General features: G+C 37.0%; 1 protein-coding gene across 2 annotated transcripts in view; it reads left to right on the forward strand.

The window, feature by feature from the left end:
* The window catches only part of GABRG3 (gamma-aminobutyric acid type A receptor subunit gamma3), a gene marked incomplete at both ends in the record, with an annotated part of 621,394 nt that overhangs the window by 585,556 nt on the left and 13,904 nt on the right, over window positions 1-21,934 (forward strand). For both annotated transcript variants that reach the window (XM_082846300.1, XM_082846301.1), the window contains 2 exons: window positions 10,651-10,788; window positions 19,985-20,137. In XM_082846300.1, coding sequence (XP_082702426.1) covers window positions 10,651-10,788; window positions 19,985-20,137 — 291 coding nt within the window. The remainder of the gene's footprint in view (window positions 1-10,650; window positions 10,789-19,984; window positions 20,138-21,934) is intronic.

Below are 21,934 nucleotides of genomic sequence, written 5' to 3' on the forward strand. Positions count from 1 at the left end.
TGTTTTTGTTGGCCTGAAAGAAACCTCTACATCATTTTTGTAGAATACTTTGCTTGGCATAAAGTCCTAAATTTACAGATATTTTCTTTCATCTCTGAAAATTTTATACAACTGTATTTTGACTTCCTTTTTCTATCAAGAAGTCAATTAATCTATTTGTTGCTGCTTAGAAAACACCTTTAACTGCTTTTAAGACTTTTTCCTCGTCATTTATTTTCAACAGCTATATTATGATATATATATATATATATGTGTGTGTGCTTTTTATACTTATCTATCAATATTACTTTTGCCTCATATAGCTTTTTAAATCTATGGCTTTGTGCATAATGTTAGAAAACCCTTAGCCATTCTTATTTCAAGTATTGCTTCTTCCCCATACGTTTGCTTTCTTTCTTGAATCCCAAATACATTCATGTTAGACATTTTCAGTGCTTTTTCCATTTTCTATCACATTTTGGTTCTCAGTGATTAATTTTGGAAACTCTGAGCTATGGTTTTGCTCAATATTGTATTATTTGACCATGTTCAATCATCTATCAAAGCTATCCACTGAGCTGTTAATTTAGATTTTATGTTTCTTAGTTCTATAATATTTTCTTGATATCCAGTACTTTACCAAAATTATTGCTCTTATTATCTGCCTTCTTAAATGTATTTAAGATAGCTTTAAAATATCTGTGGCTGATAATTTCATTATTTATGTTCTGTAATCGTTTTCTATTATCTGCTAAATATTTTCGTTTCAATAACATTTTCCACATGTATCTGATAACTTTTTATATAATAGTTTTATTGAGATATAATTTACATGTCATATAATTCACCCATTTAATGTTAACAATTCACAGAACTGTGCAACCGTCACCTCAATCAGTTTTAGAAAAATTTCATCATCTCCCAAACCCAAATTAATTAGCAGTTACTCTCCAATACCCCCCCCAGTTCCTCATCTCTTGAGACAAATACTAATCTATGTCTATTCTCGACTCTTTGCATAAATGGAATTATATGATATATGATATTTTGTGACTTGCTTCTTTTACTTAGCATGTTTTCAAGGTCCATCCATTTGTGTGTTTCATTACTGCATTTCATTCCATTGCTAAATGATGTTCCATTGTACAGATATACCAATTTTGATTATCCATTTATCAGCTGATGTACATTTTCCCACACAGTTTTGAGCTTATTGTGAATAATGCTATTAAAATTCATATACAAACTTTTGCATGGACATGTTTTCATTTTACTTTGGTATATAGTTCTGATTGAAATTGTTGGGTCATATAGTATCTTTTTGTTAAACTTGTTGAGGAAGTACCAGAGTGTTTTCCATAACAGTTAGTATGGGTCCACGATTGGCAATCACATTGTATTATTATAAACTTCACATTATACTTGCTAAGGCTGTGCTATGGTCTATTTGTGTCACCCCAAATTCATGTTGAAATCCTATCTATAAAAGTAATGGTTTTAATAGGTGGGGCCTTGGGGAGTTGCTTAAATCACAAGGGTGGAGCCCTCATCAATGGAATTAAGAGCTTTTATAAAAGAGGCCGCAGAAGGAACTTTAGCCCACCATGTGAGGACAAAGCGTGAAGGCACTGGCTACGAACCAGGAAGGGATTCATTACCAGAAAACCTGACACCTTGATCTTGGACTTTCCAGACCGTGAGGAATACATTTCTGTTGTTTAAAAGCTACCCTGGCCATGGTGTTGATATCAGCAACCCAAATAGGACAGACTACCATAACAAAGTACAATAAACTGTGTGGCTCAAACAAAAGAAATTTATTGTCTCACAGTGCTTCAGGTGAGAAAACCGAGATTGAGGCGTCAGCAGGGTTGGCTGTTTTCTCAGGGCAATGAGGGATCTGTTCCAAGTTTCTCTTTTTGGCTTAAAGCTGGCCAAATTCTCCTGTCTCCGCGTATCAGCTTCCTTACATGTATGAATCTGTATCCAAATTTCCTTTTCCAAATGAGGTTGCATTCAAAGACACTGGGGTCTAGGACTTGAACACGTGAAATTTTGGAAGCAACAATTCAATCCATAACACGATTATACACATGCCTCCTTTTTTAACAAGTATTTCATTATGTCTTTCACTTTCTGAAATAAAACCAGTAATATAACCAAATTATACACAGAAATATCCAAAAAATTGCACAGTGCTCTGTCACATCAAGGGAAAATATGAAAGTAATTTAAATAAAATTTAAGTATTTCACTTTGCATGTAATTGACATGGCTTCATAGAAGACCCAAGGAAGAAACATATCTACATAGTTGGATATCTGTCATTCAGGTCTGTTTACCTGGTGGCTCAAACACGACAAGCAACTTGTACTCAGTGATGTGACTTGTCAAAAAACGATTAAATATTGGTTAATTTCAAACCAGATTGAAATAAAAATTTCACTCTATTTACAAATCAGCTGTATTTCCGGGAAATAACATCTCTGCATAGAAATAATTTTTGAATGTACAGATTAAACAGAGTTAGACAAATAGTTTTGCATATTTCTTGTTTTTGACCTGCCTAGGTGGCCTATGAACATGTAAAAGTTGCGCAGGAGGCAAGACAATTATTTCCTGCACTGAAGAATGTCAAGCAACCCGTCTCCCCTCTTAATAAATAACAGTGGTGCCCACATCATTGTGACACATTTCTAGACATCTCCTTGAGATGGCCTTGCCCAGAACGAGTTCAGACCTTTGAGACCACTGGGACCTGTCTGAAATTTTGTTGGGCCCCACTGAATTAAAATTTTATTTTAACTGATGTCAAGGTTATTATACTTTCAAGGGAGAAAAAGTTATTGTCAACTTCTTGACAGTAAAAGTTGTCTGCAGAGGAAAGTAATACTTAATATACCCCTTATTCATAAATGTACAAATCTAAATTGCCATTCCAGTTGTTACTAATTATAGGCATGAAAATATAGAAAATGTGCTCAAAATCCATAATTGGGGTTGGCTTTCAATTTGTGTATTGCTTGGTTTTCCCTAGGAACCACTTTACTGTCTTGGAACTTCCCGCTTGGTATATGTGTGTGAGTGTGTGTGTGAGTGAGTGTGATGTGTATTTATGAGTGTGAGTGTGTTATGTGAGTATATGTGTGTGTGATGGATGTGTACAAAATGCAACTGTAAAAAGAATGGAACAATTAGCTCTATGTGAGGAAGTGACTGCAAAAATAGGTGAATGTAACAAAAAAGAGATACACTCATGGAAACAGAGAACATTAGTGGTTACCAGTGGGGAGAGAGAAGTGAGAAGATAAGAGTAGGAGATTGAGACGTACAAACTTCTATGTATAAAATAAAGAAGCCATAGTACAACATAGGGAATATAGCCAATATTTTATAATAACTATAAATGGAATATAACTTCTTAAACTTCTTAAACACTATGTTGTACACCTGAAAGTTATATAGTATTGTACATCAAGTATACCTCAACAGAAACAAAAATTTTAAAAATAGGCAAGAAATCTGAATAGATGTTTCCAAAGAAGATCAACAAATGGCCAACTACATGAAAAGATCTTCAAAATCACTTATCATCAGTGAAATGCAAATCCAAGCCAACTGAGATATATCACACCTGTTAGAATGACATTATCAAAATCTAAGAGCTAGAAATGCTGGCAAGGATATAGGAACCACTGTGGGAGAACAGGTGTGGCCTCACTTACCAAAGGACCTTTATGCCACGGGAAATGGTAAGTCATTAAGGTTTTAAATTAGAGAAATGACGTTAGATTTGTTTTCAGGAGAAAATCACACTGGAACCTGTGTGACTGAAATAGTCAAGCAGGGATGGTTGCATAACTATATAGAGAAATTAGAAGGCCACTACGGATTCCAGACGTGACTTGGAGAGATGGTCCAAACTAAGGCTGGAATGATGGGGTTGAGCAGATGGAGACAGACTCAACACAGATTGGAATTTCCGATTAGTAAATTGAGAAATGTGAGGCAACTATGGTAGGGTTTTTGCCTACATGTCTAAGGAAATTGTAATATTTTTACCGAAGGAAGGAGATATTGAAAAGATCTGGGAATTTACTGTAAAAGATAATTTGGTTTTATTCATATTGAAATAGATACAGAAATATTCAGCACAAATCTGACCTGGAATTCAGGAGAATGGGTTTAGGATAGGATCTGGAAGTCATCCTACAATGGGGAGTGGAAGATATCAGCAGGGAAGAGCACTAGTAAATGCAGCTGGTTTCACTTAAAGACCAGTTATGACTTATTATCCATATCCACATAATCATGCCTGGAAAATAGTTTGAGCACACTTCCACAGTACTAATATTTGATAGTAGTACATTATTTGCTTCAAAAACCTTGATTTAAATCAATCTGGCAAGCTTTGCTGAGTTCACACTGCATAATTCCTGTTGAGGAGAGAAATACATAAAGGCAGGAATTTGAGTTAGTACACTGTCACATATGTGTGGATTCCACATGGTATTTAGAAAACAGTTGTTGGTTGAAATAATTTTCCTCAAAGAGCCTGCAGAACTTCAGAAAAGGTAAGACTTTTTACAGGTATTCTGTGCCTGCTCATACACACACACACACACACACACACACACACACACACACAGACACACACATACACACATAACACATACTCACGTGCACTCATGCACACACCCTTGCAAAGTTATTTAAAAAACAAGTAAGAATTCTCTGAAAGAAGCTGCTGTCATGTAAGGTTCAGACCAGCAGTTTCTCAAACTTTTATTTCAAAATTCTCTCAAATAGACTCAGGAAACCACTGAATAACAAAATCCAGTCCTTTTGTTTAATACTAATCTTTTAGAACCTCTCATGTAGTTATCATCTCTAAGAGTGGAGAAGAGTGTGAACCGTGTCCAAAATGTATCAGTGAGATACACAGTCATCTTCCTTTTCATGCTAACTTCTCACCTTCATCCTGATCTCCTGCAAGAGGTAAGCTGTAGTCTTTCAAACAAAGCTCTGCTTCTGTAAACTTGTATGGAAATACTACAGCTTCCTAACATGTTCAACCTCGGAGCAGGAGCCCTCCTCCTGCTTCCAGGCACTTACCCAGCATCATTCCTCACTTCTGGTAATTCAGGGACGAGCTAGAGGAACACATAGAAATCAATCAATAAGAGCCCAGCTTTGCAGAAGAAGTCTTTATCACTTTATCCCACTTGGACCAAGACATCCTACAAGGTTTTAATAATGAAATCTAATGTATTTTTAAAAAAACATTTAAATTTTTGAAAGTTAAGACAGTAAATTGCATGAAAATACAAAAATGTAGAAATGTTTACATTTCCTGGTTTTTAGATAAGGAAGAAAGTAATTTTGTTATTTTGAGATTCCTATATATTCCCCAAGGTGAAGCAGATTATCTGGTTTAAAATGGGGAAAAACAAAATGAGATATATATAGTGGTTTATACGGGCTCCTACTTCAGGAGAATGTTATTTGTGTCAGTTTTAAGGGAAAAGGTCCCCCAACGCAATATCGCATGGGTTATGAAAATAGGCGTTGACTCAATATTTAACACCAGTATTAGTGGAGTCACGCTGTAATCATCAACTCAGGCTAAAGTTTGTGTAAAGTTCAGTTTAAAGAATTGAATGTACTCAAATGTTTGCCAGATTCTTTTAGTAGAAAGTGAGGTGCTCTCGACATATTTCAAGGTGCCGGTGGCTATGAAGTTGTACTTTTTCTGTATCTGCACGTAGTAGCTTTTAAAATACTCAAAATATTTGAAATATGATTTTGCAAGATGCTATCAGTCATTTTGCAGTGGAGATAGCCTGAATGGATATCTGGTTCATAAATGGAGATTCTGGGAAAATTCTGCCTATTCTACAAGAACATGCTATTTCATTGCAAACATATACATTTGGGGCTGTTTTCATAGGTTGGACCAAAAAACGTATCTTTTGCAACTTCCTCTCCTGTCAGTCTCTTAATTTTTAGTCCACTGCATAATACTGCCTCAAAATATGAAAATGTATGTTATTCATTTACACCAGAGTAGAACATAGATAATCGTATCAGTAAGGTTTGAAATTTCACAAAATTAAACCATTTTAGATGCATGATCGCAAAAATCTTTTTTATTTTTGCAAATATGTACACTTTGACCAACACCTCTTCATTTCCCCCAATGAGCCAACCTCTAGTAACCACCATTCTACTTTTGCATCTGTGAATTTGACTTGTTTATATTCTACATGTAAGTAATATCAAACAATATTTGCTTTTGTCTTATTTCTCTTAGTATAATGCCCTCCAAGTCCATCCATGTTGTTGCTAGTGGCACAATTTCAATTTTTGTATGGCTGAGTCGTATTCCATTGTATAAATACCACAGTTTTTTTATCCATTTTTCTGTTGATGGAGGTTACTTCCATATCTTGAAAATTGTAAATAATGCTGCAATAATTATTGGGATTCATGTATATTTTGTCCAGGTACAAATCCCCATGTACCTGGGTAGGGCAAAAGAAAAAGATAAAACAGAAACAAAAGAATAGGATGAGACCTGCATCTCAGGGAGGGAGCTGTGAAGGAGGAACTATATCCACACACTGGGAAGCCCATTCACTGGTGGAGACAGGGTGTGAGCAGGGGTATTCTTGGAAGCCACAGAGGAGAGTGTAGCAACCGGGGTGCAGAAGGCAAAGCGGAGAGATCCTCACACAGAAAGTTGGTGCTGACCAGCTCTCACCAGCCTGAGAAGCGAATCTGTTCAAGCACAAGATCAGGTGGGGGCTAGGAGCTGAGGCTCAGGATTTGGAGTTCAGACCCCAGGAAGATGACTGGGGTTGACTGTGTGAACACAGCCTGAAGGGGGTGAGTGTGCCATAGCTAGCTGGGAGGGAGTCCAGGAAAAGTCTAGACCTGCCTGAGACAAGAGACAATTGTTTGGGGTGTGTGATGAGAAGGGATTCAGAGGACTGCCTAAATGAACTTCAGAGATGGACAAAAACGGCGGTTATCAGTGTGAACACCAGAGACAGGCAAGAAATGCCTGTTGCTGGTGCAGCCACCAAGAATCCTGTGTGCAAGTACAAGTCACTATCCACACCTCCCCTCCTGGGAGCCTGTGTAGCCCACCACTGCCAGGGTCCCATGATCCAGGGACCACTTTTTTGAGAGAACACATGGTACGATCAGTCTGTTGTAACATCAAACCGGCCTCTGCCGCCACAGGCTCACACCCCTCATTCTGTACCACTCCCTCCCCTTGGATTGAGTGAGCCACCTCCTGTCAGACACCAGAGGGTAACCAACATGCAGAGGTTGGGACAAATCCAAAGCTGAACCCCAGGGGCTGTGCAAACAAAGAAGAGAAGGAAATTTCTCCCTGCAGCCTCAGGAGAAGCAGATTAAATATCTACAATCAACTTGTACACTGCATCTGTGTAATACTTATATAGACAACAAATCATCTCAAAATTGAGGCTGGGAACTTTGGGAGGAAATGTAGATTATGGTTTTGCTGGATGCGACTGACCAGTTCTTGATTTTTATGTTTATCTTAGTTTAGTTTTTAGCAGTTGTTATCATTGGTGGATTTGTTATAGACAAACTATAGACCCCTATCACTCACCTCTGGCCTTGTGGAAATTTCTCAAGCACAGGAGTTAAAACTAAGGTTTTCTCATAAATTGCTTTCACACGCAGATCCCAACAAGACCAAAACAAACCCTGGTGTGCACAGAGGGTTCAGATACCAGTGTTGTCACAATATATTATCGAAAATGTAAAATGTCTCGTTTCCAGACATTTTTTTATCAACATTTACAGAACCTACAAACGAGAAAGCATGCCACATACACAGGAATAAAAGCTGTCAGTAGAAGTCATCCTTGAAGAATCCCAGATGTTGGATGTACTTGACAAAGACCTTAAGTCACCTATCTTAAATACTTTTGAAGAACTACAGCAACCCATGTCCAAAAATTAAAGGAAACTGTAACAAATAGATTGGAGTAGACAGAACAAAGGATCAGCAAACTTGAAGACAGGCCAGTAGATTTTATCCAAAGACAGGAAAAAAATGGAAAAAAAAGGAAAAAGGTGTATCAAAACTCGTAAACCTATGGCACACCATGATCAACAACATACAATTAGTAGGAGTCCCAGAAGAGTAGTCTATACATCCAAGAACTCAACAAAGTTCAATGAACTCAAGGAGATCCACGCTTATCATATCATAGTCAAATTGACAAAAGTCAGAGAAAATTTTGAAATAGGCAAGGGAAAAATTATCATTTTTAAGTTTCAATATGATTAACAGCTGATTTCCCTTCAGATACCATAGGGGCCAAAAGACAATTACATCGTATCTTCAAAGTGCTTAAGAGGAAACTCTGCCTCAATAATTTTATAATAAAACTCTTTGAAAAATGGATAAATAAAAATATAAACAGCATAATGGCAGAAAATATTTGTAAAACATATGTCTGATAAAGGAGTTGAATACAAAATACACAGCTCCAAACTCCAAAATATGGGGAAAAAGTCCAATTTAAAAATGAGCAAAAGATTTGAACATACCCTAGCAAACTTGTCATATATATGACCAATAAATCCATGGAAAGATCCTCAATAACAACCATTTGGGAAATGCAAATTAAACAACAATAAGTTACAACCTGACACCTCTATGACTGTTGGAGAAGTATTAAATATAGAGTAAACCCAGGATCAACAGTTCCACTGTTAGGTATATTCTGAAGAAAACTGAAAACATATTGACACAAAATCTTGTACACAATGTTCCTAACAGCATTATTCATGATAGTGTAAAAGTAGATCAGACGAAATGTCTATCAAATGACAAATAGATTTAAAAAAATGCATATCCATACAACAGAATATTATTGAGCAATAAATAGGAATGAAGTACTGACATGTGCTACAGTGTGAGTGAACCTTGAATACATTATACTAAGTAAAGAAAGTTATAAAAGATAACATGTAGTATGACTCAATTTATATGAAATGCCTAGAATAGGCAAACCTATGGACAGAAAATATATTAGTGGTTGTCTAGGTCTGGGAGCAATGCATGATATGTGTTAAGGAGGTGGAGTTGGGAGTGAATGCTAATGACTAAGGTTACATTTTGGGATGATAAAAATACTCTAAAATTAGATTTATGTGACAGTTTCACCACTCTGAGAGTATACTGAAAAACACCAAACTTGTATGTTAAATGTGTCAGTTATATCTCAATAAAGCTGTTTAACAAAACAAATAAAAAAGAATTATAGCATAAAGTACCTTTTATAATTTGATAGTTTAATGAGGAGATAAATCTATTGAGACAGTGGCTAATGGCCAAGTAAAATGTTTGGTTACTTCAGGCTGAGTCTAATGCCTTGATATCAACTTTGTCCAGTTAGGGGAGAGCAAGTAAGTATCCTTGCAATGTTGACAATAATTTCACAGAGCAATCCACAGTTAGAAAGCAGGAAGCGTACTTGTACTCTATTACATCAGAGAGTTCCGGGGAGTTTAACGTTGCGGTCCCAAGTGCTGTTCAGAAAGGGAATCCAGGAGTTGAAAAACAAGCATTGGGCCAATCACTGGCTTGGGCTTAGGGAGCCAACAGAACCCTGCTAACTACCAGTAGGAGTGGGGGAGAACCCTTATCCAAGACACCCAGCTCTGGGCATGTTGCCCACACTGAGCCTAGAACACCAAAATATCTTGCTTTTCTAGAGTAACTAACAAGTTGGATAATCGTCTCAGGAAAATGTCAAACTGATCAGAACTGGAGACTAAAAGAGCATAACAGAGTAAGTTGACCTCTCAAATCCTTATTGTCTTTCTTAAAGTTATTATGCTAAGTGAAATAAGTCAGAGAGAGAAAGACAAATACTGCATGAATGATATCACAAGTGCAGAATTTAAAAATACAACAAACTAGTGAATACAACAAGAGAAGCAGACATAGATTAGAGAACACATTAGTGGTTACCAGTGGGGAGAAGGAAATGAGGGCAATAGAAGTTAGGGAATCAAAACGTGTAAACTGTTTTGTATAAATTACAAGGATATATTGTACAGCACAGGAAATATAGCCAGTATCTTATAACTATAAATGTAGTTTATAACCTTTAAAAAATTGTGACCCATTATACTGTACACATGACATATTGTACAACTACCCTTCAATAATAAAAAAATAAATATGTTGGAAATAATAAAAGCTATTTATAATAAAAGTTTATAATGAAAAAAGTAAAATCACCTTTCCTGAGATCTGGACAAAGTTCAGGAAAAAGGTGGAAGGTCTGGTGAGTGTGGGCCAGGTTGTTAGATCCTGGTGTTTAGGAGCTAGTGAGACTCTGACCAGTACTTTCATGTGCATTCTTTGAACGTCATCTATAATCAAGCCTTCCACAGTGAAAGATATGGGTTGTGTCCATACAGATGATGGAAACACTTGTGGCTTGGAATATCTTGCTGATTGTGAAGATCTGCAGTAGAAACCTTCTGGGTTAGGTGGCCTTTGCCCATGGACTGAAATTTCAGCTCCTATTAAATGATCAGCATTATAATTTCGACATTAATGCTTTACAAACCTACATCTTTCAAGTGTTATTTTTTCTGCATTTTCAGATGGCTACCCCAAAGAAGAAATGATTTATAGATGGAGAAAAAATTCGGTTGAGGCAGCTGATCAGAAATCCTGGCGGCTTTATCAGTTTGACTTCATGGGCCTCAGAAACACCACAGAAATTGTGAAAACATCTGCAGGTAGTAGTTAACTTACAGAAGTGTAGTTCTCATAAACAAATCCGACTTTTTCCCACTGATGACTTAGGCATACCTTTCCCTTTCATGCAGATTTCTTCCTGTGTATGTTTAAAATAATTATATTCGGATCAGCATGATTCTTAAATGACATTTGAGGCAAAACAACTGATTCAAAGCTCAAAAATGTTTAGTATTTTAACTGGGATTGGGAAAAGGGTGACAAGATTATCTTATATTTTTAAATTGAGACTATGTTGACATTATGTCTATAAACCTAAGATTCTCATCACTGACCAGATTTATATAAACCAATTTCCTAAGTGTGAGAGTTCTACAAGTTCTACAACTAGATACAGAGACATGCTTTATTAATGTCTTTATATACATTTTTTTTTTGTTTTATGGCTTTTGTTTGTTTTTTGGTAATTTCCACAATAGGAATCTATGGTCCACTATTTTGCAGTTAGTTTTTTTCTGACAGATCTTCGGGATTAGATTGGTTTCAAGTCGGCTTTTCTGCTGATCTAGTTATTTGTTAATATGAATCATTTATTGGCTTTTAAAACTCAATAATTTGTTTCATATGACTATGTTAAGTGTAAATTTTAATAATTAGTGTAACTATCTTTAAAGAACAGTCTAAATTCTTGATATAATTCTAAATAGAGAACTATAGTTGCCCCTTGATATCCATGGTGAGTCATTCCAGGTAAAGATATCAAAATCCCAGTTGCTCAAGCTTATTACATAAAATGGCATAGTATTTGCATTTAACTTACATCTTCCTGTATACTTTAAATCATCTCTAAATTACTTATAATACCTAATACAAAGTAAATGCTAAACAGTTGTATATAGAATATGAATGCTATGTAAATTGTTGACCCTTGAACAACACAGTTTAAACTGCACATGTTCACTTATATTTGGATTTCCTTGTAGTAAGTACTATACAGTACTACACAATCCCAGTTTGTTGAATCCCCATATGCAGAACCACAGATGCGAAGGAATCAGAGAATCATATATACTGAAGAGCACGTATATATGGAGCTTCAACTGAATGGAGGGTTGGTGCCCCTAACTCCTGTTGCTCAAGGTTCAATTGTCCTTTTCCGTGCAAGGCAAATTCAAGTTTGCTTTTTTTAACTTTCTGGAAAAAATATTTTTCAAATATTTTCGATCCACGGTTGTTTGAATCTGGGCTTGTGAAACTCATGGCTGTGCTACATTTACACAGGGAGAAAGGTTTTAAAAACTGATTAGCAGAGAAAAGAAAACTTCACAAATGTCACAATAGTAAAGGTGAGAAATAACATTTATATTTAAATATTAAATATTGATAAGGTTAAAAGAATGGAAGATCATAATTATATAAATATACTTTGGAAACTACATAAAGGGACATGTTTGGGGGAAGTTTTTACCAAAATAGTCACTTAAATTAATAATGTAATTACATTCCTGGAGAATTTGAAATAAACTAACAGACTTTTGGGGTGTAAGGCTGAGCAAAAGAGGGTAACCAAACTGGGTGATTGTTCTAACATTTAAATGTCAAACATTGATACTGATATTCCTTTTCCGTTGTAAGCAAGATGATGTTAAACAAAAGGAAAGGTGAAGGCAGGTTGAACACAACTTGTTTTAAAATTAACCCTAAGAGAAAGGGAAGTGGCAAATGGAGGGACTGGTGGAGTTGAGGTAGTAGCCGGAGTAATTTTTATGCTATTGAGGGTTAAGAAAAGTATGAAAAACATTCACTGGAGCAAGGAGCTTTCAGTCTCACTAGAAAAACATGATGAACATAAAAGATTAATGAGTAAACTAGGAACGGATGCAGCAACATAATAAACATTACGTTGGGCTCAATTGCCGGGAAGACAGAAGAAATTAGGAGAGTTTTTTTAAATTTTTTAACTTTTGGTTGTGTTGGGTCTTCCTTGCTGTGCATGGGCTTTCCTTAGTGGTGGAGAGTGGGGACTATTTATATCGGTGTGCAGGCTTCTCAATGTAGTGGCTTCTCTTGTTGCAGAGCAAATGGGTAAATGGGAGTTTTTTCTTAATTTCACTTTCAGATATTTCATCATTAGTGTATAGGAATACAAGAGATTTCTGTGAACTAATTTTGTATCCTGCTACTTGACCAAACTCATTAACTCAGTACTTTTCTGGTACCATCTTTCGGATTCTCTATGTATAGTGTCATGTCATCTGCAAACAGTGAGAAATTTGCCTCTTCTTTTCCGATTTGAATTGCTTTTATTCTTTTTCTTCTCCAATTGCTGTGGCGAAAACTTCCAGAGCTATATTAAATAATAGTGATGATACTGGGCAACATTGTTTTGTTCCTTAACTTAGTGGAAATGGTTTCAGTTTTTCACCACTGAGGTCGATGTTGGTTGTGGGTTTGTCATATATGGCCTTTACTATGTTGAGGAAAGTTCCCTCTAAGCTTACTTTTTGGAGGGTTTTTTTTATCATAAATGGGTGTGGAATTATTTGAAAGCTTTCTCTCCAACTATAGAGATGATCATATGGTTTTTCTCCATTTTGTTAATAAATATGGTGTTTCGTATTGATTGCTTTACATATATTGAAGATTCCTTGCATTCCTGCAATAAACTCCACTTGATCATGATGTATGATCTTTTTAATGTGCTGTTGGATTCTGTTTGCTAGTATTTTGTTGAGGATTTTTGCAACTACGTTCATCAGTGGTATTGGCCTGTAGGTTTCTTTGTGACATCTTTGGTTTTTGTATCAGGGTGATGGTGGCCTCGTAGAATGAGTTTAGGTGTGTTTCTCTCTCTGCAATATTTTGGAAGAGTTTGAGAAGGATAGGTGTTAGCACTCCTCTAAATGTTTGATAGAATTCAACTGTAAAGCCAACTGGTCCTGGGATTTTGTTTGTTGGAAGGTTTTTAATCAATTTCAATTTCAGTGCTTGTGATTGGTCTATGGTCTATTGATATTTTCTATTTCTGCCTTGTTAAGTCTCTGAATGTTGTGCCTTTCTAAGAATTTGTCCATTTCTTCCAGGTCGTCCTTTTCATTGGCATATAACTATATGGCATATAACTATATATTACTTGTGGTAATCGCTCATGATCCTTTGAATTTCTGCAATGTCGGTTGTTATTTCTTTTTCATTTCTAATTGTATTTACTAGCGTCCTCCCTATTTTTCTTCATGAGTATGGCTAATGGTTTATCAATTTTGTTTATCTTTTCAAAGAACCAGCTTTTAGTTTTATTGATGTTTGTTATCATTTCCTTCATTTCTTTTTCATTTATTTCTGATGAGGTCTTTATGATTTCTTTCCTTCTGCTAACTGTGATTTTTTGTTCTCCTTTCTCTAATTGCTTTAGGTGCAAGGTTAGGTTGTTTATTTGAGATGTTTCCTGTTTCTTATGGTAGGATTGTATTGCTATAAACTTCCTTCTTATAACTTATTTTGCTGCATCCGGTAAGTCCTGGGTCGTCTTGTTTTCATTGTGATTTGTTTCTATGTGCTTTTTGATTTCCTCTTAGATTTCTTCAGTTATTTCTACACTATTCAGTTATTACTACACTATTGTGTAGTGTTTTGTTTAGCTTCCATGAGTTTGTATTTTTTACAGATTTTTGCCTGTAACTTATATCTAGTCTCTGAGCGTTGTGGTCAGAAAAGATACTTGATACGATTTCACTTTTCTTAAATATACCACGGCTTGATTTGTGACCCAAGATACAATCTATCCTGGAGAATGATCCATGAGCACTTGAGAAGAATGTGTATTCTGTTGTTTTTTAATGGAATGTCCTAAAATTATCAATTAAGTCCATCTTGTTTAATATGTGTATTAAAGCTTCGTTTCCTTATTTATTTTCATTTGACTGATCTGTCCTTTGGTGAAAGTGGGGTGTTAAAGTCCCCTATTATCATTTGTTACTGTCGATTTCCCCTTTTGTGGCTGTTAGTATTTACCTTATATATTGAGGTGCTCTTATGTTAGGTACATAAATATTTACAATTGTTATATATTCTTGGATCGAACCCTTGATCATTATGTAGTGTTTGTCTTAAAGTCTATTTTGTCTGACATGAGAATTTCCTCTCCAACTTCCTTTTGATTTCCATTTGCATGGAATATCTTTTTCCATCCCCTCTCTTTCATTCTTTAGTATTCCTAGGTCTGAAGTGGGTCCTTTGTTGATAGCATACATATGGGTCTTGTTTTTCTATCCATTCTGCCTTTCTGTGTCTTTTGGTTGGAACATTTAATCCATTTACATTTAAGGTAATTATCGATATGTATGTTCCTCATACCATTTTCTTAATTGTTTGGGTTTTTTCTAGTAGTTCTTTCCCTCCACTTGTGTTTCCTGCCTAGAGACATTTCTTAGCAATTGTAGTAAAGCTGTTTTGGTGGTGCTGAATTCCCTTAGCTTTTGCTTGTCTATAAAGGTTTTCCTCTGGCAAATCTGAATGAGATCCTTGCTGGGTAATCTTGGTTGTAGATTTTCCCTTGTCATCACCTTAAATATGTCTTGCCAGTCTCTTCTTGTAGAGTTTCTGCTAAGAGATCAGCTGTTAATCCTAAGGGGATACCTTTGTGTGTTTTTCATTGTTTCTCCCTTGCTGTTTTTAAAGTTTTTTCTTTAATTTTTGATAGTTTGATTAATATGTGTCTTGGCATGTTTCTCCTTGGATTTATCCTGAATGGGACGTTCTGTGCTCCTGGACTTAACTATTTATTTTCCCATATCATATTAAGGAAGTTTTCAACTGTAATCCCTTCAAATATTTTCTAACTTTATCTTTTCTTTTTCTGTGACCCCTATAATTCGAATGCTGGTGCAATTAATGTCCCAGAAGTCTCTGAGACTGTCCTCAATTCTTTTCATTCTTTTTTCTTTATTATGATCTGTGGTATTTACACTGTTTTATCTTGAAGGTGACTGATCCGTGTTTCTGCCTCAGTTATTTTGCTATTGATCCCTTCTAGACAAATTTAATTTCATTTATTGTGTTGTTCATCACAGTTTGCTTTTTGGTTCTTCTATTTCCTTGTTAAACGTTTCGTGTATTTTCTCCATTTTATTTACAAGGTTTTGGATCATCTTTACTATCATTATTCTGAATTAATTTTCTGGTAGACTGCCTATTTCCTCTTCATCTGTTACATCTTGTGGCTTTTGTCTTTGCTCCTTCACCTGCTGTGTGTTTCTCTGTCTACTCATTTTGCTTATCTTACTGTGTTTGGGGTCTCCTTTTCGCAGGCTGCAGGTTGCTAGTTCCTGCTGTTTTTGGTGTCTGTCCCCAGTGGTTAAGTTTGGTTCAGTGGGTTGTGTAGACTTCCTGGTGGAGGTGCTAGTGACTGTGTTCTGGTGAATGAAGCAGGATCTTGTTTTTCTGGTTGGCTGGTCTGCCCTGGTGGTTTGTTTTGTGGTGTCCATGGTATTATTATGGTTATAGACAGCCTCTCTGCTAGTCGATGGTGTTGTGTTCCTGTATTGCTAGTTGTTTGGTATGGGGTGTCCAGCACTGTAGCTTTCTGGTCGTTGAGTGTAGCTGGGTCTTTGTGTTGAGGTGGAGATCTGTAGGAGATTTTCACTGTTTTTATATTACGTTGAGCTTGGAGGTCTCTTGTGGGCCAGTGTCCTGAACTTGGCTCTCCCACCTCAACGGCACATCCGTTAAGTCTTGCTGGAGCACCAAGAGCCTGTCATCCACACGGTTCAGAATAAAATTGAGAAAAAAGAAAGAAGAAAGAAAAAGGTAAAATAAAATGTTACTAGACTGAAAAATAAAAAATTATTTTATAAATGTTTTAAGTAATAAAAAAAGAAAAGAAAGAACAAACACACTAAAAATTAGGTCCACTATGATAACTAGTGCTAAAAACTATACAAAAACAAAAAACAGACAGAACTCTAGGATAAATGTTAAAAGCAAAGTTATACCGACTGAATGACACACAGAAGCCTCCACATACGTACTATCAAAAGAGAATAAAGAAAAAATATATATATATATATACAATCTTTGCTCGCAAAGTCCACCTTGTCAATTTGGGATGATACGTTGTCTATTTAGGTACTTCACAGGTGCACGGTACATCAAGTTGGTTGTGGATATTTAATCCACTCTGCATGGAGGTCGCCTGAGGGCAGGCATGTGTACTTCGCTCAGATAGGACAGGGTTTAAGAAGCAGCTGATTCGGGGGTTCTGATTCACTCAACCCGGGTGGCGGGAGAGGTACAGAAAGCGGAGCGAGCCTGTAACGGCAGAGGCCAGCATGACATTGCAACAGCCTGAGGTGCGCCGTGTGTTCTTCAGGGGAAGTGGTCCCTGTACTACAGGACCCTGGCAGTGGTGGGCTGCACAGGCTCCTGGGACAAGAGGTGTGGAGAGTGACTTGTGCTTCCACACAAGCTTCTTGGTGGCTATAGCACCAGCCTTAGCATCTCATTCCTGTCTCTGAGGTGTGCGTTAATAGCCGCGGCTTGCGCCCATCCTTGGATCTCCTTTAAGCGGCACTCTTAATCCCCTCTCTTTGCACACCAGGAAACAGAAGCAAAAAAAACGATTCTTCAGCAGCTCCAGACATTTTCCCGGACTCCCTCCTGGCCAGCAGTGTTGCATTAGCTCCCTTCAGGCTGTGTTCATGCAGCCAACCCAAACCTTTCCCTGGGATCTGACCGAAGCCTGAAACTCAGCTCGCACCCCCACCCATTCTGGCGAGTGTGCAGACAAGCCTCTCAGGCTGGTGAGAACTGGTCGTCACTGATCCTCTGTGTGGGAATCTCTCTGCTTTGCCCTCTGAACCCCTGAAGCTGCACTCTCCTCCTGGCTACGAGCCTTCCGCCTTCCGCTACCCACAGTCTCCGCCCGTGAAGGGGCTTCCTAGGGTGTGGAAACCTTTCCTCTTTCACAGCTCCTTCTCACTGGTGCAGGTTTCATCCCTACCCTTTTGTCTCTATTTTTCCTTATATCTTTTGCCCTAGCCAATTTGGGATGAGTAGCATATTGGCTTTTCGTTGGTCTTCCTGTAGGGGCCAGTGAAGCCGGAAATCACAATTCTTCCTGCCCCCGCTTCTCCAAGTAGAAGCTGGAAAATAGGAACGAGGGGGTTCTCTGGAACCAGTTTCTGTGGTGTGTCCCAGAACCTCACCAAGAGCCAGGACTTCCCCTGGTGGTGCAATAGTTAAGAATCCTCCTGCCAATGCAGGAGACACGGGTTTGAGCCTTGGTCAAGGAAGATTCCACATGCAACTAGAGAAAGCATCCGTTCAGCAATGAAGACCCAACACAGCCAAAAATAAGAAAGAAAGAAAGAATGAAAGAGGAAGAAAGAACAGAGAAAAAAAAGAATGAAAGAAAGAAGAAAGAAAAAAGAAGTTATTTTAAAATAATCTGGCTTCAAAATGTGTCCTTGACTGTCCCTTCCTACTTTCACACCTGACAGTGGGACGTTCAGGCAGACCTCTGAGTTAGGCAAAGGGGTATTCTGAACCCAAGATTTGGGGTACCTGTTCACCTCAGGTTAGGCCAAAGAGGATGTATTTGCTAAAATGAATTACGTGCCTACTCTGGAGTTGTCCTACTGTTTATCTTAGGAAATGACAATGGTGGTTGAAGAAATTATTCAACTCTTTGTATATTCCACTTGGGTGTGTTCACAACAGTTAGGGTGATTTATTAGGTTTTGCTTTTCTGTCTACTGTTTTCTGTAAATTCATAAACATTTAAATATCACACATAATTCAATAAAATTTCCCAAGGAAATGATGTAACTTGACTTTCATATTACTTAGAAAACTATATTTGTGGGTTTTATTTATTGCTTCAGGTTAATCATTCGGATTCCTTTATACTGGAATTTGCTAAAATATTTAAATGTTTCTTGGAAAAATGATCTCAATAATTGATGTTCTATCAGCCATCCTGAATATTGCTAAAACAGAACACCACATTCCTCAATAAATATTCTAATTTAATGAGAGGTATAATTTTATACTGGCTTAATATGGTCTCCCTATCAATATTTTTAAGTAAAAATGGGACTTTCATGGTGATCTTTTCATTAAACAATTACCAGTTGATTGCTTACCAAGTAACATTGATAAACAAGACATATATTCTATAACCCAACTAATTTATTGTTCTTAAGACAACATTGTTTTTATAGGTAATTATAGAAATAACTTTATTGCAGTTGTTAGGAACAGATAAGGAACGCTTCCTGGCAGGCTAAATGATTTCTAAGCTGCGCTTCAAAGTTGACTTGTAACTATCTGGATGCAAGTGATAGGAAAAGAAAAGCATCTTAGGCAGTAGGGAAGGGATGCAGCAGCAATTGAGGAAGGATCTTGGCAAATCAGAGGACCTGGGGAGACCAGGAGTGCAAAGAATATAGGTGCAAGGGGCATTTCATGCAGAATGGTGTAGACTGTTGGGGACGGAGTAATTTCGCATCATCCCCCCTTGAGTTCTTGTGGCTGGACTAATTGTAAAATTGACACGGGACCAGGTTTTTTTATACAGGCTTCTTTGTGATAAGGAAGTCCTACCTCTAGATGCGGGGAGTGCCCCTTTCACATGAGAGATTTTTTTTTCTGCTTTCAGATACAGAGAGGAGAGTCAGAGTGTCCCTCTTATGTTGGCATTTCTTAAGTAACTTTAGTTCAAAATAATCAATATGCTATTTAGACACATTTTGGGGTGGCTTACCCTGGGTCACAACTAGACCATAATAAAGTTTTGAAAAGTTACAGTGGTAGCAAGATGCAATTCATACTAAAAAATAGAAATATAAATTTGTTACAGGAGTTTAGAAAGTTTATGTGTACATCTGTTACTGTTAAGAAAGCAAAATGAAAATGGATTTACTTGAGGGTTGATTTATTATCCTTGATTTTAAGCATGCAACATACAGCTGAACATTAGATAATGATCTCCTGTGGAATAAATGTGCATATCTATCACTTCTAATTAATACATATCTTTTTGTGCCTTTTACAGTAAAATGCCTCACAGGACCACGGATATGATAAAAATTACGAGCCCCAGAATTTTGACTCCCCAGTTTGATGAATGTTGTACTTGAATATATTTATCCGTTATTCATTTAACAAAATGTTTTAATAATTTATTTCTTTGAATTATTTTAACACAAGAAAGTTAATTTTGACAATGTTTTATTACAGGTGATTATGTTGTCATGACTATATATTTTGAATTGAGTAGAAGAATGGGATACTTCACTATTCAAACATACATTCCTTGTATACTGACTGTGGTTTTATCCTGGGTATCATTTTGGATCAAAAAAGATGCTACACCAGCAAGAACAGCATTAGGTGAGTTTCAAAAAATATTTGCTACCATTTTGTTTAACATAGAAGTATTCATAAAATATTTTCAATAAAAAGCCTAGCTCAAATGTAACTGATCTAATTTGAAGGCTACTTGATTCATGTTTGTTTTTAGGTAAATAATTTAGACTGTTCTTCCTGACTGTAGAATTCCATGTGTGCCACTTAAAATTTGAGGTTAAACTTTCTATCCATATTATTTTACCTATCTATAACCTAAAAATTCTTCTCATGAATTTTTTTCTGGCAACCAAAGTCCTCTTAAGAAAACATTAAATTTCGGTGGTTTTAAGATTGTGATTGTGCAACATGTTGTATATATTTTTTTTAATGATAGGAATTTTGCCTTTCCATATTTTATTAACACAGGCAATGTAGCATATAAAGGTTCCCCTCAAATGTCTTTCAGAAAAGAGGGAACTGCTTAAATTTTAAAATATTTACAGTCTTCTATATTACAGTGAACATTTTCTGTTGGCTTTTAAAAATAATTGTTTAACAACAAAGTACTTTTTGAACAAAGTTAGCTTTTAGTATCCTCTGCCAATATTAGTTTTGCATGCTGAACAGAAAATACATGAAAGAATTAGTAAATCAGCTGGCAAAAGCATAACACAAATTTTGTAACTTTTCTTGAGGTTATGACCTCACAATTACATATTAGGGTGTCATAGTGAGCATGCCTTCAATAAGTAGCTCACAACTTGAGACTATGAAAGTCTTATCAAAGTGTGGCCATTGTAGGGGCTTCCCTGGTGGCACAGGTGGTTGAGAGTCCACCTGCCGATGCAGGGAACGTGGGTTCGTGCCCTGGTCCAGGAAGATCTCATATTCCGTGGAGCGGCAGGGCCCGTGAGCCGTGGCCGCTGGGCCTGTGTGTCTGGAGCCTGTGCTCCGCAAAGGGAGAGGCCACAACAGTGAGAGACCCGCGTACAGAAAAAAAAAAAAAAATAGTGTCACCATTGTAGTATTAAGAGGATAAATATACCAGAAATACACAGTGTTTGCCATTAATAGAGTTACAGACGAGAAGAGTGGAGAAATGTCATTAACACCAGGATATTTGGTTGACACCAGAATGGTTGTGCTTACTTTAGATAAACCTTAAATCATTCTATGACAAGGTCAAAAGCTCCAGCATTAAATCAATTATAAGAAAGCATTCAACATTCTTTTAAAAAAAATAACTGTCAATGCTCTTTATGAGGTATCATCTACAATATTGTGTATACAGTAAAAAATTAATAGAGTTTCTAAGAATTAAGTAAATGTGACTCTTGATCAAAGAAAAAAGTCAACATCAAAATGCAACTCTGGGAAGAGAGGCGGAAGATGGCGGAAGAGTAACATGCAGAGATAACATTCCTCCCCAGAGATACATCAGAAATACATCTACATGTGGAACTGCTCATATAGAACACCCACTGAACGCTGGCAGAAGACCTCAGACCTCCCAAAAGGCAAGAAAGTCCCCACGTACCTGGGTAGGGCAAAAGAAAAAAGAATAAACAGAGCCAAAAGAATAAGGACGGGACCTGCACCAGTGGGACGGAGCCTTGAAGGAGGAAAGGTTTCCACACACTAGAAGCCCCTTTGCGAGTGGAGACTGCAGGTGGCAGCGGGGGATAGTTTCTGAGCCGCAGAGGAGAGCACAGCAACAGGGGTGCAGAGGGCAAAGCAGAGAGATTTCAGCACAGAGGATAGGTGCCGACCGGCACTTACCAGACCGAGAGGCTTTTCTGCTCAACCGCCAGGGCTGGCGGGGCTGGGAACTGAGGCTCG

This window comes from Leucopleurus acutus (assembly GCF_964270905.1).
Source record: "Leucopleurus acutus genome assembly, chromosome: 1".
NCBI classification, from domain to species: Eukaryota; Metazoa; Chordata; class Mammalia; order Artiodactyla; family Delphinidae; genus Leucopleurus; species Leucopleurus acutus.